The sequence below is a fragment of the Eucalyptus grandis genome, chromosome 3 (assembly GCF_016545825.1).
Source record: "Eucalyptus grandis isolate ANBG69807.140 chromosome 3, ASM1654582v1, whole genome shotgun sequence".
Taxonomy (NCBI): Eukaryota; Viridiplantae; Streptophyta; class Magnoliopsida; order Myrtales; family Myrtaceae; genus Eucalyptus; species Eucalyptus grandis.
In genome coordinates, this window is record NC_052614.1 from 32940064 (window position 1) to 32956958 (window position 16895).

General features: G+C 39.2%; 1 protein-coding gene across 2 annotated transcripts in view; it reads right to left on the bottom strand.

Annotated features, from left to right (window-relative positions):
• Positions 1-1951: 1951 nt before the first annotated feature.
• LOC104432159 (toll/interleukin-1 receptor-like protein) overlaps positions 1952-16895 on the bottom strand; it is a 32487-nt gene continuing 17543 nt past the window's right edge. Inside the window, exons 4-15 of one of the 2 annotated variants that reach the window (XM_039309175.1) lie at positions 10498-10671; positions 9795-10166; positions 8514-9704; positions 6749-7548; positions 4401-4851; positions 3740-3855; positions 3601-3656; positions 3348-3514; positions 3179-3275; positions 2949-3043; positions 2670-2802; positions 1952-2511 (exon numbers count right to left, since the gene is read on the bottom strand). In XM_039309175.1, the coding sequence (XP_039165109.1) occupies positions 7477-7548; positions 8514-9704; positions 9795-10166; positions 10498-10671 (1809 nt within the window). In that variant the 3' untranslated portion in view covers positions 1952-2511; positions 2670-2802; positions 2949-3043; ... (4 more) ...; positions 4401-4851; positions 6749-7476. The remainder of the gene's footprint in view (positions 2512-2669; positions 2803-2948; positions 3044-3178; positions 3276-3347; positions 3515-3600; positions 3657-3739; positions 3856-4400; positions 4852-6748; positions 7549-8513; positions 9705-9794; positions 10167-10497; positions 10672-16895) is intronic. The other variant, XM_039309176.1, reaches the window with a different exon arrangement.

Genomic DNA, 16895 nt, shown 5'->3' on the forward strand with positions numbered 1-16895 from the left:
CCTCTGTTCTTCCCGCTTTTTGACGGTGATGGTGGTCCGACTTCTCCATAACTTCGGTCATGGAGATCTTGTCGTGCATTGCCCATTGATGTTGTGTCTGTGTTGGTTTGTTTTTGTTGCTTCGATTGCCGAAAATCTATGGCAACCATGCAGAAGAATTGCAAGGCCCAGTATGCAAGGGCATTTTTCATTTTGACAATTTTAGGACATTGGCCTGAACAGACTTTTAGGTCATTAATTCTTCATAGTCAACAGGGGAGGGAAAACAGATTCATTGAAGGTACTATACTGCGGAAGGCATTCAAACCTAGCTGATAATTCGACCAAAGAACCTATAGCTAAATAAATCTTCTAGTTTGTGGCATTGTCATCTGTACATTAGTTCATTGGTGTTATTTGATATATAAAAACCAAAAGGGCGTGAAGACTGTTTGGCTGCAGTTGCATTTCATTTTTCTTAAAAGATGATTGGTTGCTAGGAACATGAGTTTTGGAACTGCTTCCTCAGTTCTGTAGTTGATGGGTTTTAATTTTCCAGCATTGATTATCACCTTGTTCACTGTGCGAATTGTACCAGGGCAAAACTATGGCTTCTGTCTTGCCCATTTTGGAATCTCTGACGAATGGGCCTGCAAAAACCTCAAGGAAGACAGGATATGTTGGTGCTTTTACCTACTAAGGAATTGGCCAAGCAGGTATTGCAATCAAGTTAATGGAAATGATCTCATCTCTTTACAGAGATAGATGTTTTCTGATTTTGAAGTTTATGGTGGAGCAATGGGTTTAACATCATGTTGTTTGTATGGTGGACCACCTGGCCGTGTGAAAGTAACTCATTGAATTGGAAGCTTATTTGGTTTTCTTTCATCCGCTCGCATGTTCGCAGTTGTTACACCTTGTGGCAGGACCACGTTGAGAGGGAAAATATTGACTTGAGCTCTTTAAACTTCCGTGTCCTTAATGAGGCTGATGAAATGCTAAGGATGGGTTTTGTTGAAGATGTGGAGCTAATTCTTGGTGTGTGTACACTAATTTTTTTCACTATGGAGTTTCTGGTGGAAATATGCTTTACTTATTTATTGCAATTAAATTATTATTAGTGTAGCTCTTTAACAAATGTTTGCAATATATTGCAGGTTGAGGACATTTTGTATGACTAACTGCCATGAGAAGCAAGTTGCCATCAACAAGTAGATAGAGAAAAGGTCCATGTAATCAAAGAAAGTTGAAAGAGGGGGCACGGCAAAATGAGCAAGATGAAGCATGGCTTTTGACTTCGAAATGATGAAACAAATTCTCTTGAAAGTGTAGATAGTTAACTAATGTCAATCGGTGCAGCTTTTGGATTTTTTTTTTTTTTTTTTTTTTTTTTTTTTTTTTTGGCTATGAGCTTGCACTTCTACATAGGGTAGAATCCATGTGCAACTTTTTGGTTTTTTTGTTGTGAGCATGCACTTCTACATAGGATAGGATCAATGTGCAGCTCCTACGTCTTTTTGTTATGAGCATGCACTTCTACATAGAATAGGATCAATATGCAGCTCTTCGACTTTTTGCTATGAGCATGCACTTCTATATAGAGTTGGATTGATTTGTAAATATTTTTTTGGGACTTGTTAGTTCACTGCTTCTGCTACAATAAAATGCTATATTATGATGTTAAATTATTGATCAATGCAACAATCTACTTTTTGGTGTAAGCAGTTATTTTTTTTTAGTAAATTACATCACGAGTATAATATCAACTGAACTACTATTGAGACCCTCTATTGTAGTTAGACTTGGATTTTTCCTTGTCTGGTTGAATCATTAGCTGCTTTTGAGTTGTCTCTGCATTGATATTCTTCCCTTGATTTTAACAGATTGTAATGTTAAGCAAGCGTTTTTCTTCATTTTGTCGATTGGTGATCTTATTGCTGTAGTATTGCTCCACCGTTGAGAAGCACAAAAGTAGGAAACTCTTATATTGAACTGATAAAAATATATACCCAAGCGTACAACTCACATTTGCAACAAAAACAAAAATTTAGAAAGGTGGAGACATCACTAAAAGGCCCCCACAAGAAGCTAGGAAAAAAGAAAACAGAGTTGACTGAGAAAATATACCAAATATGTTAGGACGATATGGGACCAAGGTACCACATACCTTATCCTATGGTGGGTCATTCATTACGAACGCTTGAGGCTAGGTTCCTAAAATCATAAAATCAGCCAAAATTTCACATTGATGCCTTTTTTTTTGTCATGGAAGGTCCGACGCCAAGGACCTGGCTGCAGATTATTTTATCACCTTCTATTGTTGCCGCGACCTCTCCCACCACCGAAGCCACCAGAAAACCGGCCATTCCTTTGGCCAGAAAAACTACCACCTCTACCCCAAGAAAAACCACCACCCCTACCACCATAGCCGCCACGACCACCCCCACTGCCAAATCTTCCCCCTCTTGATTAGTCTCTCTCCTGGCAATGTTTTTACCACCTCTAAGCTTACATTTGTTGCATTCTCCTGACCTGCAAACCAAAGGAGAGAGACATATTAAAATCATTGGCTACACTAGGCTTATTAATTTGCAATATTGGTAAAATAATAGAAAAATCTATGGAAAGTATGCATAAAGTGCAGCATCACTTATGACTTGGGAGCCTGATGAGTTCTGTAGTTTAAGTACCAGCAAGGAAAGTATCTAGATCTTCAGCTGCCACATCAAATACAACGCCATTTCCATCAACTGTGAGAATAAGACCTTCACAAACTCTACTTTGTTTTCAGGCAAGAATCTCCTGAGGACACCTAAAGCATACCTAAAATCAAAGTGACGCATAAGCCCAGAGTCAGATCACGTGAGAATAGAATATAATACCAAAGCTAGAAGGGGGCCAGCCCCCACTTCCACACAATATCTGCAAAGCAATACAACTATTTGACAAAAGAGATCTCGCATGCTTACAAAGGTGTATAAATGGGCCTTCCAGTCTCAAGAAGTAAGGTTACATGGTTTTCAAGTGACGAAAGCAGTGATCTGCTCTTTATTTCACTATAACCCTGAAAAAAGGAAGAGTACAGATTATATTTGTTAAATAACTGAAGAAAGAAGGAAAAGAGATGCACGTCAAGAAAGTGCAATTAAGGAAATAAGCTTTGTTGAAGTAACAAGATGTGAGTGGAAAATAAACTTACAGAAGCCTTTGCAAGAGCCTTTGCAAGTAATTCAACTGCTGACATGCCTGACGTGTTCAGTAGTTGCTCGGCTGCAGACTTGAATGCTGGAATGACACTGCATTTTGGAGGATATTAGCATCTTGTTATAGGCAATGATTCAGCTTCTCAGCAAAAAGAATGACTGTACCTATCAGAAATTGGTCTTGTTGATTCTGCAGCTTTGACACCAGCAGCTTGAGCAACATCACTCGGCTGCGGAGCACTGATGTGTTCAAATTTTACACCAGACTCTTTTGATCTTAGATACATTTGCCCTTCTTGGATCGTACACCACGACAGCTACTACAATATTGCCTAGAAAACAATATAGCCCTCAGCATCTGGCGAGCTACAGAAATAATGAAGCTACGAAAAATGCAGGTTTCAACTTGAATAATTACCAGCTCTCCCCATGTGTCCAGATCTGTGAGTATATTCTTCAACATCACGTAGAGGCCTGCACTTAACCAAATAAAAAAAAAAGGCCAACTATCAGCACGACTGCATTTAAAAAAAAAAAAACAACAAATCAAAACATACCACATACAGCATCCTTGGATAATTAACTGGACATCATCGATGTCCAATCCTCATGCCGCCACATTCGTGGCCACTAATATCATAAACTTGCCAGAGCTGAAACCAGCAAGTGTAACCTGCACTCAAGAAGCAAAATTTAAGCAAGGAAAAGACTGTCCTGCGTCAATTAAGAGGTAAAAAAGGTTTCGGCCATTTTAATATAGATGGTCATTGGTAGCCATTCTGAGCATGTATCTGAATGGCCTTTTACATTTTGTTTTTACTTAGTATAAATCTCGTGGCTCACACACACTTCTTTTTAAATCTGAAACTCTTGAAATCATCACAACACTCAAGTATTGACACATAAATTGAGAAATCATTCATTCATAGTATTTGTCAAATTCAAATAATATTTTAAATTTTAGTGGGAAGTACTCAAGCATAGCTTAGGTGTAACCAAACATACCCTAGCTTACATTTGTTGCATTCTCCTCAATTCGACTGTTACCAGTAAATGACAACTACAAATAAACATCAATCTCATGACAGAAACGCACTTTAAATTCAATTTTTCCTACCAAACATCCATGTCGGGTTTATAAGCAGTGATTACATGCTCACGCACATTTAAAGAAAGCATATATTAATCAGTAATAGAATGACCAAAATTGCCACTCACAGGGTTAAGAGTGTTATGCTCTTTGAATGTCTCCTCTAGCACTAATGACTGTTCTCTAGACAGCCTGAGCTTCTTCCTCACTCCATCTTCCCTGCTGCCATCTTCTTCGATGCTCTCACAAGAGCTCGAAGTTCTCTCAGCCTCAACTTCATTTTCTCCATGCGGGTCTCTCGCTTCTCTTCCCACTTATGCTCGACACGGTGCTGTTAGGTGATGAGACATGATTATCATCATCCAAATCCACCACCAGTATGTCTAGGTTGACACCGACTCCACTGAAGAATGACCTCGGGGTGGGTGGACAGGCGGAGGTTCCTGGGGAGGTAGACGAGGGCGAGCCGGAACGCGACCGACGCGACAACCCATCGCCATTATTGCTCTGTGTCTTTTTTCAATGTGGGAAAATATATAAGCCGCATTTCTGATCTTACTTTTATCTGGTCAAATGACACTGTTATGGACAGGAAGGAATTTTAAATACATTACTGCAGGGAGACTGGGGAAAACAGCATGCAATTGTCTTGTATGATCATTATATGCCAAAATTCAGCGAGTGAGAAGAACACACGAGACGAATGAACATGGTACTACTTTTTTTCTGGCTGACTTGTGAAGACTATGGCAAGCCAATAGAGTATGGCACCTTGGTGAAAATGGAATCTAAACCAGAATCCTGCAGAAACAAAATTATTCTACTCCTGCTTGAAACCGGCCTTGAGATCAAGCTAACCCCAAAAGTTGTCAATTTAATTCCTCTCTCCTTCCAATCACTCAGAACAGAAATACCATTAGATCAACCTACTCAGAAGTCTCAAGGATTTGACCTAGAAAGGAAATATTTTAGGACTAGATTGCATGACTAGATTTTGGCACTCAATACAACCAACAAAGAAACAACCAATAAGGACTTTGTCGATAAAATTGATGAAATGCCTTGTCTAGAATTCAGGGAAAGCTACACGTCATCATAGTTTTGAGACAATCTAAACTAGGAGTTGCTTATGCTATTCTAGATCCACAACCACCCCAAGCATTAACACATACAACCCCAGGACAGGAGCAACTATCATTGAGCATATCTTACCATCTATTCCAAATTGACAACCTTACCTGCCCTGCTTTATCCTGTCCAGTCTATCATTCTTATACTTTGTTTAGAAGGCAAGGATGGGATGAAAATGGAAAGAAAATTTAAATTTCCGTCCTCTCTGCGCCAAAGTTTCAAACTTTACCCCAATTTTCCTTCCCCTCCCCTCCTTCCCAAACAAAGCATTGGTACCGATCCTTGGGAAGAGGTAACTAGAATGCCTAACACAAATCACATTGTAGCAATAAAGAAAGTCCAGCTTAGTCTGAGCATAGCCTCTAAAAGGGCTTTTCTTTGGGAATAGGAATCCCTATACACTCTAACTTGACTGCCTTGCATAGTTTAACAAGGTTTGTTCCTTCAAAAAATGGGGTGTCAACAAAAAAGTAGAGCAATCACAAGTAGCATAATTCAGTGAATTCACAATACAACACAAACATTTTAGCAAGGCCTTAAATAGATAGACTATAATCAGCCAAAGCATACAATTAATAGTAGTTACTGGCGCAACCTATTCTTCATAAGCAAAATCGAGAAACTGATAACCTAAACCAAAGTAGTAGGCTATTCCTTAACAAAGTTATGGTCAAATTTCATAAATGGTAATTCTTCCAAGATCACTTCATTAGTTTGAGTTATTCTCACCCAATTATTTGTAGGTTTGAACACCAGAAATAAGAAAATGAATATCAAACTAAGTCGTTGGGGAAAAAAAAACGCCAAGTGTTCAGAGATCCTAACGTGCCAACCCTGATGACACAGATAAACCAATGAACTAAAGAGACAGTTTGCTGTTTCTAGTCATTACATCACCCATGAATTCTTGATCTTTATTAAATATCTCTACCAAAAGCTGCAGCCACAACAAACAGCTCAATAATTAAGCCCTTCACAACCGATAATCATTAGGCATGATTGTCACTACCCAATGAGCCCGTGATCCTTATGTTAATCTGTATCAAGGGACTACAGGAGTACTCAAATGTCCCATTGAAAGAACAAGACAGTTGAGTGAAAAGATTAAGCCCTTCACAAACCCCCACACACACTGGCATTTCGGCATTGATATCACTTGTGCCTTCAAGCGCTACAAACTTAATGGAAACAAGAAAACCATCCCCTGTGCCTTAAATTGCTACCATCACTCCAAACATTTCAATTCCACGGTAAAGATTACTAAGCAAACACGAAGCAATAAATCCGAACAAGCATCGACAACGGACGGGTACGGAAAACAGGGAAAAGACAGCGCAACACTCACTTCATGAGGATGTCGTAGTACTCGGGATCCAGGGAAGAGAACAGGGCATCCAGATCCTTTATCGCCATTATCGCTCTGTGTGGGGGGGTTACAGCGGAGGTTCCTGGGGAGGTAGACGAGGGCGAGCCGGAACGCGACCGACGCGACGACCCCGAGCGCGCGCGCTTCTGCTTCTTCGTCTCCGTCTTCTGCTTCGTCGTTTCTCTCTCCTCCATTTTCGCCGTCGTGGTTCGACGCGTTGGCGTCGGGCGCGTAGGCGGAGGCGGAGGAGACGGGGCGATGGACTCCGGCGCCGACGGAGGCAACCGGCGGAGGGGCGTCGGCGTCGGGGTTTGCTGGAAGAGAGGCGCGACTTCGAGGACGAAAGAGAGAGAGAGAGCGGACTGGAGGTCGCGAGAGGGAGGCGGTGGGGCGTCGGCGTCAGAGTCGAGTTCAGGGGAGGAGGCGGAGGCTGCGTCGGCGTCGTCGGCGGACGACTTCGCGAAGGGGGGAGAGAGAGCAAAGCGGACGTCACGAGAGGGAGGAGGAGAGAGAGTGAGAGAGAGAAAAAATTACAGAAATTCAATCCAGGAGAGAGAAATCTTTTGGGCGGGACCTGTCATTTCCTCTGCAACGAGCCGAGCCAAGCCGAGCCCGCCTCTCCTTTTCCAGCGGGTCCCACATGACGCGTGCCGATCTCTAAGCGGTAAAAGGGCACGTCAGCAGATGGCGTGGCGAGCACATACCACTTACAATTTTCTCCTGGATAGCACATGCCGTAGCCTCTTGGGATTGTTCCGCAGAGCGTAAGCTCGTAATACCTGCAACCAATTTTGAAAGATCACCACAAAGCAAAAGAGATTTGACAACACAATATCGAGCTAGACAGCATCAAATGGAAATTCGGAGCGCATAAACACACAGAGATTAGAAGATGAAGAAAGATTGGGGTTCGTGGAGAAGCGAGACACAATCAAAGAAAGAATAGAGCTAGACAGCATCATATTCAGATAAGTGAGTCCCTCATTGTTGCAACTCGTAATCAGATGTTATCTGTCTTTTTGTCGACGAGTAAGATTTTGTTCAGAAAAAAACACAACAGAAAGGGATTAATCCTGTCACAAGATAAAAATACACAAGCTCAGGCATTAGGAAGCACAAGGAACCCTTATCAATAAGATGAAGTTGAAGAGCAGAGTGTGAGAATCCTGCTTGTGCCCATACTAGGCAAAGAGAGTCAATTAGCATAAACCGTAAAGCCCCTAATCGGTTCCAGTGGGGGAATAGAGAGAGACACAGGCAGATGGTGTCGTTTTCGCAACTTCAGCCACACTCAGATAATTTCACAACCAAAACAGTGTCCTTCCACTTTTAATTTGAGCCACATGGAATTCATGTCACCACCTTTTGACCTTCATTTTTCATTTAAGCCATTGTGTAGGATTTTCTAATCGGTTCATTGACCAAACTGCAGCAGGGTAAATGTGTTATACAAATATAAATACGGTATTTTTGGTGAAAAAAAAGAATAGAGATATATTTTGGGATTTTTGTGGCTTGTTCCTAAAACATATTTGGTCTATGCTGCGACATTCAACTTATTTGTGCCATCAAAACATGCAAGAAAGGTTTCCTCTTTGATTTATAAAAGCCACCTAAATGCTTATAGGGTATGGAGTGCTCTCAGTAAGTAAAATATGATGGCAAATACCCTCCTTAAGGAGAAAAAAAATTTGTAGCATAAGAATTTGGGAAGAGCTCGTAAACAATGGGAATGCAATTGTACCTTATATAATTCACGTAAAATACGGTCTTCACTCGCAAGATAGTCGACTCCGTGCTGTTCACACATCATTGTCCCAAAAGTCTCAGCCAAATCGTACCCATAATCCTTACTTATCTTCCATTCTAGTAGATCTTCTGAAAGTGCACGCTCAGAAAGATCCGGTGAACCAAACACATATAGTTCCGATAGGTTCTTCAAATATGAGATATCAAGTGTGGTCAGCAACGGGCATCTTCCAATATGAAGTTTCGTAACAGTCGAGGGAATTTGCGAAATGCGTTCCAGAGCACAGCAACTGAAAAGCTGAAGAGTCTTCAAGTAAGGAAGCGTACCAAACTCAGGAGATAGGTTAGTAATGTTTGGGAGACCCAACGTCAAGACTTCCAGTTTGGATAATTTCCCAATCCATTGAGACATGGGAACCTGCACCAAATCAGATTCGCTAGAGATCTTAGGCTCCATGATGATGAACAACAGTAGCTTCAGATTGATCAAGTTGGAAAGATCGGGATCGACTGTTAGTGCGTTAGATATGATTGCCAGAGAAGTTAAGCTTTCTGGAAGCTTTGGCAGGGCTGGTACAGTTGATTCTGGTAACAAGAATAACTTCAATGCTTTTAGATTCTCCAGACTTTCCATAGAGTCAGGTAACTCAATGAATCCCGATTTGGATAGATCTAACTCAGTCAATGATCGTAATTCCCTAATGGAGGATGGAAGTCTCTTCATAGAAAAGCACTCTCTCAACAATAAGCTTTCAAGATTTATCAGTGCTCCAATGGAGTTGGGTAGGTGAGTAATGCGCGTGTGGTTCAATGAAAGCTGTAACAGCGAAGTTAGACAATTGAGTGAGTCCCCTGCTTTTGATGACAGTGAAATATGAACATGGGGACTCTCCATGTTCTTGATACCCCACCAATCAGGAAGTCTTACTATAGAAGTATTATCAAGGATAAGTTCTGTCAGAGCAGGCAATGTACGCAGCTCTTTTGGCAAATGGAAGAGACTCTGACAATTATTCAAGTTCAAGTACTCCAGGTGCTTCAATTGGCCAATTGACGAGTCGATTTCAGCCAATTTATGACAACCTTCAATAATCAATCTCTCCAATGTCAGGAGTCCAGAGAAATCAGGAGTCTTGGACAAACGCTCACATTCCGAAAGGTTAAGAACTTTTAATTTTTTGGCTCTCTGTAATACCAACAAACAAACGTAAGTAAATATGTTAAATCAAGAGAATGTCCACACTGATAAAGAAGACTTCTCTAGAGCTAAGGGTACCTTAATATGTCTCCATCCGTCCCAATCATGAGTTAATCTACTTCCTGAAAAATCGAGAATGACCAAATTACTCAATGAAAACTTGCTTAACCTAAGTATCCGCCGAGGAAAATTATGCCAAGAGAGCCATCTTAAATTGGGAAGGAGTTGGTTCTCGCTCAGTGAACAATCCGTACACGAAGTGATGAAGGGCATGTTATGCCAAAGGAGTGTAGCTTGGGACAAAAAACTGTCAACTCTCTCATAAGAGAGGTGTTTGCTATCCACCTGTAGGAACCTTAACTTTGGCAGCGCTGCAAATCCTTCAAGAGTGAAACGATACTCTGACCAATCCTTAAACTGCAAACAGAGGGCTTCGAGCTTTGCATTTCTCTAAATGAGCAAACAAAAAAATTTATTAAAAGAAGGATGCGGTTAGATAATTAAGAGAACAATCTAGGTCATCTTTGAATTTGAGGTAAAGTTCATATTTATCTAAAGATACTTGAGTTCACTCTCATCATTCTTATGGACCAATTTGGAGAGGATTGACATAGGTTTTGAAATTTGAAATTTAACAATTTAAGAAATGTTCTATAATGTGTGGAAATTTTTAAATTGTATATATGGAGTTAATTGTGATTGTTGTCGCTGAGAGGGAAAGTGCCACTGACTACTAAAATGTGAATTCTTGTGCAAAAAGGAAATTAGATCTAGGATTTACCTTCTTTCTCAGTAGCATCTCCAATGCGTCATTGTGATTCCATAGCCTACTTTGCTTATCTAATTCGCCCCCACTTTCTTGAGAAACAATTTCTCTACCGAGATCTTTGAGTTGATCGTGCATCCACAGCTTATTATCTTCTCCAATTTTAATCAATGACATCAACTGAAGAACTTCAAGACTTTGTATTGGGCATAAACCACAATCTCTCCACATGTATATTACCGTATTCTTATCATATTCATGGAAAAGACTTTCTTTTAATCGAAAAAAATGAATAAATGAGATTAAAAAGTAATTTCAAAAAATTAAAAATATCGAATGTTGAGTGATGATAAATTTTAGTCATGGTAGAAAATCATGGATTTATTTAAATAAGTTGATTTTAATTGCTTGTTAGTCATTAGTTTCATCAATAACTTTTGATTAAAAATACTCCATTTTTCCCTCATCTCTTTTTCCCCATGAGGAGACTTTTTTTTAATTGAAAAAATAAATAAATGAGATTAAAAAGTAATTTCAAAAAAATTAAAAATATTGAATGTTGAATGATGATAAATTTTGGTCATGGTAGAAGGTCATGGATTTATATTAAATAAGTTGATTCTAATTTCATGTTAGTCATTAGTTTCATCAATAACTTTTGTCAATTTATTAATATTATTAGTGTAAATCCGTTGTAGGCTCTTTTTTAATTAAATAATTTTTTATAAATTTGAATCAAATTAATTAAAAATAAAAATATTCATTTAATATATAACGTGTCTTAACATGTCGGAATTTTCTATTTTTGAAAAATGACGTATCGATGTGTATATCGTGCCATGTGTCCGTGTTGCGTGTCGGTGCTACTTAGGTAGTAACGAGCCCTCTAAAAATTTTTATTTCATTCTAGTAATGTTTTGTAATGATGAATATCCCAACATTATTAAATTATTCCAAAAACTCAGTCATAATAATTTTCAATTCGAAAATCCGAAGAACACATAAAGTTCGGACGCGAGCGTGGCAAGTCATGCAAATTTTCCACGAGCCCTACCCAATTTGTTTACTCGTCTCATCGACCTCAAAAAAGCAAGATCCAGGAAGCTTCGCAATTGTCTAGAGAGGCGGAAAGCCTTCCTATTGACGTAGCAAAGAAGCAGTCAGCAAAAGAGCCACTAGCCTATATAACCTGGCAGGCGGAAAGAAAGAAACGAGAAGAAGACGAGTTGGCTGACAAGCCGAGGTCCCAATTGGGGAACCCCAATGCGAAGGTTCCTCATGAAGAACCAGTTCAATTGAATTTTAGCTCTGGTCAAAAGTCAATAAATGTGAATGTTCTTCATGATCCAGAAACTAGGCAAAGTCTTGTGTATACTATTTTCGTTAACATGCTAAAGGAATTCTGCCGAATGCTTTGAATCTATATAGATAAAAATCTATGTCTGATCGCTTGTAAAGATAGAGGACCGGTTACTGAGCTAATGAGCCCATTCATGTACAATATACTGTTTTTTTTTTTTTTTTTTTTTTCAGATTTCATTAAAACTGCTAGGAATAAATAGTCAACTGAAATTATCTCATGTTTGGTTATATCTTGAGCGTACCTGAAAACTCTCCAGATCTGTCTCTAAAATTATTCAAGGTGAAGATTTATCGAAGTTATTCATGTCCTACGTCAAAACTTTGGATGCACTTTCTTATTTTGGAGACAAGAAATCATCGTCAAAACTTTGGATGCACTTTCTTATTTTGGAGACAAGAAATCATCTTGGAGATATTCGATAAATAATGTTCCAAGTTTCAATCGAATGATACGACTAACATGTCCAATTCACATACTTGGCATGCATTTGAAAGTATGCATATACGCATAGCGCATTGCCACACATCCGATTCGATTCAAGGGTGTGACAATTTAGTTATGTAGTCATAAGCCTACCAAAGTAGCCAATCCTTCTTCGTCAAAGCACCATTCACAGGTTTCTTTTCCACCATCACCGTTTCGAAAGGGCATGCGAAACAAATACCATCTTTCCTCAAGCATGTTTGGTACGACTTCCTCACAGCCACACAAGTGAAAAATTGTGCAGCTTTATTTCACTTCCATAATCTCGATTGCTGTCAAAGCCAAACCAACAATATATTTGTGGTATTCAAACTACTTTGGTAACATCTGTGATAATTTGGCTGCTGCAATCCAAGTTGGAAGATCATCGTTGGCAACTCTTTCTTCCTCAATCCTTGGTCTATATTATGATATCCGGCACATATATTCAGAGACCGATTGTGGTACAATCTACTTGGCTAATCCAAGTAAGAGCAAATGTTCCAGCAATTCTCTCTTACGATCGCATGATTTTCGCTAAAAATAGCTGAATTTGTTATGGTTCATCTTTAGACCCACGAGAGTAAGTCCCTTGTCCCACTCATTCTCAGGAAACTCATCAGAAAAAAAAAAAAATCATTGGAAATGGGTAAACAGAAGTGAGAAGCTAGCTCATGTTAAATAGAATTGTCAAGTAACATCTAGAAGAAAAAATGTATAAGTTACACCCCTATGTGAAACACAGCATGCAAAAAGTGCATATATAGCACACAAAGTTCTCAATTGCCCTAAAAACTACACCCTTTCCTGTGGGAACTATTCTAAGCTTTCGTTTTTCACGTAAACAAAAAGCAGAATGCTTCAAAACTGAAAGATCATTCACGAGAATATGACTTCACAACTGGAGAGAGCCACGTCACATGCAGGAATCCACATCTGTAAAACAAACCGAGTGAGCAATGAGCATTCACCCCGGAAGAAAGCCGCAAAAACAATTCATATTGTGCAACTATCGATGCAATTCTTGCACAAAGTTTCCAATTCTCATCTATGACCATGTGAACACATACAACGAACCAACGCATTTACAACCACATTTGGCCAAATAAACCACTGGTGCTATATTTGGAAAGTGTGCAATTTGTCAGTTATACTTCATGCTGCTGATGAAGAAAGAACCAAATGCCTCTCCATACTCTACTTGTCAGGATGTCCGCGTTTAGCTTTACGGCGCGCATGATTCTTATGAGCATTTCGTGCAGGTTTCTTGGCTTTTGTGCTGCAGCAATTATACAAATGGAAGCTCAATCGAAGTGTACAAAACTAAACAACACTTCATCTTCCAACTACAAATAGTCGACAACCAAATAAAGCAATTAAGCAACCTTGTGCGGGAAAGGTTCGTGCGTATTTAATGAAAAGAGAAAAGAAAACCATAAAATGCACGGAAATTTTCTTGGTTTTATATTCTTCGATAATATTTAAAGGAATATGAATAATTTTATTGAAAGTTCTGAAATATGTCATAAAAGTGCAATTAAATCCTAAAACTTTCCCAAAGTTTTGTTATCGCAGTGTAGGATAGAGAAAAAAATGTCAATATTTTTCGTTAATTAAGTTGGAATGGCTTAACGAGAATGACTTGATTGTACCAATTTGATAAGTTTTAATATTTAATTGCACTTTTGGAAGGTTTTAGAACTCCAATGCATCATTGTGATAAGTTTTAAGAATTTTAGTACATTTATCCCAAAAGAACATAAAGTTTGGGCGAAAATTAGATACGCCCATTGGGCGAATCCATGCCGAGCTCACGTGTCCATCTCACGGGTTTGGTCAAATGTCCACGCTCACCCACACAAGTCAGATATGAATTATTTTTCTATTTTTTACGCTCAAAAAAAAAAAAAAAGTATGGAAAATCTAAAAGTTAATTATCGGATTGGCCAAACTGTACTTTATTTTGAAAGTTTCTTTACTCAAAAAAGGAAAAAAAGAAAAACGGTTTTGTCATCACAGATGGTCAGTGGGCCGAGTCAGGCCCGGTCCTAATGTTCGAGCCCAAATTGGCCTACGCCTGTGGGCCGTCGGGGCACCGCCACTGATGAAATTTAGAAAGGGATGCGGGAAATCTGATCGCAAGGGAGGATTGGCCATGGCTGTCTGCTCCTGCTCTCTTCCTTTGCTGCGTTTTCAAATTCACCGGTTTGCTCTTCATCTTCAGCTGAACCCTCTTGAAACCCCTCTATCTAATTCTACATTAGTTATGCATTGTCCCTAATTCCAACGATTTGTCTTGATTTCACAGTCAATCCTTTTTATCGCTGATTTTGTCAGTACTGTCACTTTGTAAGGAGCAGGACGGTTATGGTCTATCGGTGAAATGTGACGTTTTGGTTGCATCGATCGTGGAGTGGTAGGCATGGTCCGCGAGTCTGGCGGCGAAGAAATCCAGTACCTTTGCTTGCTCCTTTTCAAATTATTTAGGCTTTATGATTTTGTGGGAGCATTGTCAATATAAAAAAGTGAACACCTGATCATTTTCATTGCTAGTTTATTAAAGGAGTTAGCTTCGGTCATGATTACATTCTCTAGGTTATAATTGTGTGTCGAACATGTGGAAACTTGTATAAGCCGATACAAAGTTAAGTTGGATTAGTTTTAGGTTAATGTCACGAAAATCTCTAAACTAATACATTTATAACATATTTACCTCAAATTATTTTTTTAACCATAAAAAACTCAGACAAATTTACCTTAATTGATGTAAAATTGGATTAATATCACGAAAAACTACAAATTAATGCAATTGTGACAAATCAATGGTAAAATCTCAAATTGGTACACTGGTCAACTAACATATGTCATCCAACTCAGTAATTTGACAGAAAAATTTAACGGAAACTAAATGAGGGTAAATTTATTATAAATGTATTAGTTTGGGAGTTTTTTGGTGGTATAAAAAAATTTAATTTGGTAAATTTATCATAAATATACCAATTTCATGTCAAGATTCACCATTGCGACATCCAATCTTCACATATAAGAAAGTCAAGGGTTCGACCGATTTTCAGCAGAAAGTTCGTTGAAACGGGCTAGAAATGAGGATGACCCATATCGAGTACCAGGCGACTTCATGCGAATTTGGAAGGAAAAGGAAGGGAAATTCAGCAGGCTGATTTGGTGCAACAAATTCTACGGGCTAGCGGAGCCGAATGCCCAAGCTGTGACCTGTGAAAAAGAAGCTGCGTGGAATCCAATAACGCCATAATCAACATACATGCTGGCCCTATTTCCTCACCGTATTTAAGATCGCTCGCTACCTAGCCAACGAAGAAAACCAATTTTATCGCTTTCTTCAACGTGTCTAAAACCTTAAGGCTTCGTCTCCCTAATTGACTGCCCAAGAAAAGAACAAAGATCCAAGTCTTTTTATACTAATATTGTCTCTTCTGAGTGATATGGCCTACTCTCTAATGGTCAGGAACAAAAGAGAAGCGAAAGCTTCCTCATATGCAAGATCGAAATTTTAGCTTTGAATCTACGCCAGAATAGCATATAGTTTTTGGAAACTAAGCGCAAATGTCCAGAGAATCAGACTTCTGCAGCAACCACAGCACAGAGAACGGAAGTTCTGCTCACCATGTTATCCCTATCGATGAGAGTTTCTTATAAAAAAATGGCAGATAATATGCAGAATTCGCCGACGCTCTTGAACAGGGCACCAGGATGAGAATCTTGTTGCATTTTCAGAGTCCCTCGGGGCCTATCAGAGATCAATGAAAAGGCCTACTGGCCTTGGATAGTCTCCATCGGTCCCTTCCACCATGGGGAGCCGGACTTCAACATGATCCGGGAGCACAAATGGCGGCTCCTAAGCGATCTCCTATTGCAGGTCGCGAGCAGCAGAGTTGTGCTCAAGGACTTCTTCGAGGCGGTAGCTCCAATGGAGGAGGAGATCCGTAAGAGCTATTCGGAGACCTTGAAATTCTATGGCCCAGACCTTATCCAGATGATGGCGCTCGATGGTTGCTAAAAAGTTAATCTACAAGATTTATCATGGAGTTGAAGGAATCTGCCGAATTCGCAATCATTAACTAGTAAAAGCATCAGTTGTTTTGAATTATGTCTAAATCTTTGGCATACATGAGCGCAGGTTGAGAAAGAGAGGAGTAACATGTGGATTGAAATGTACATATAACTCAGTGACCGTTAAATTATTATTTCGTAGTCCATCAGACAGAACTTATGTGAAATATTAGTTGATGGAGAGACGAATATTAAGATATTGTGTTGTGATTGTAATTGTTAAGATATGATTTTTTCAATGAAATGGCAATATATAATTAAATATTATCAAGATAAGTGAAAACTCATCTTACCAAGGACTAGAGATTTCAAAAGGTCTCATGCTACATGCTTATTTACCTAAAAATAAGAGTAAATTGTTGCTCTGCATTTATTGAATTGATAATTAAAAATTAGTGATAGAATGAAACTGCTGAAGCCACGGCGGACTATTTCAGAGCAACTTCAATATTTCCTTAATATCGGCCAAATGATCCTTAACAGTCCCACTCAAGAACCC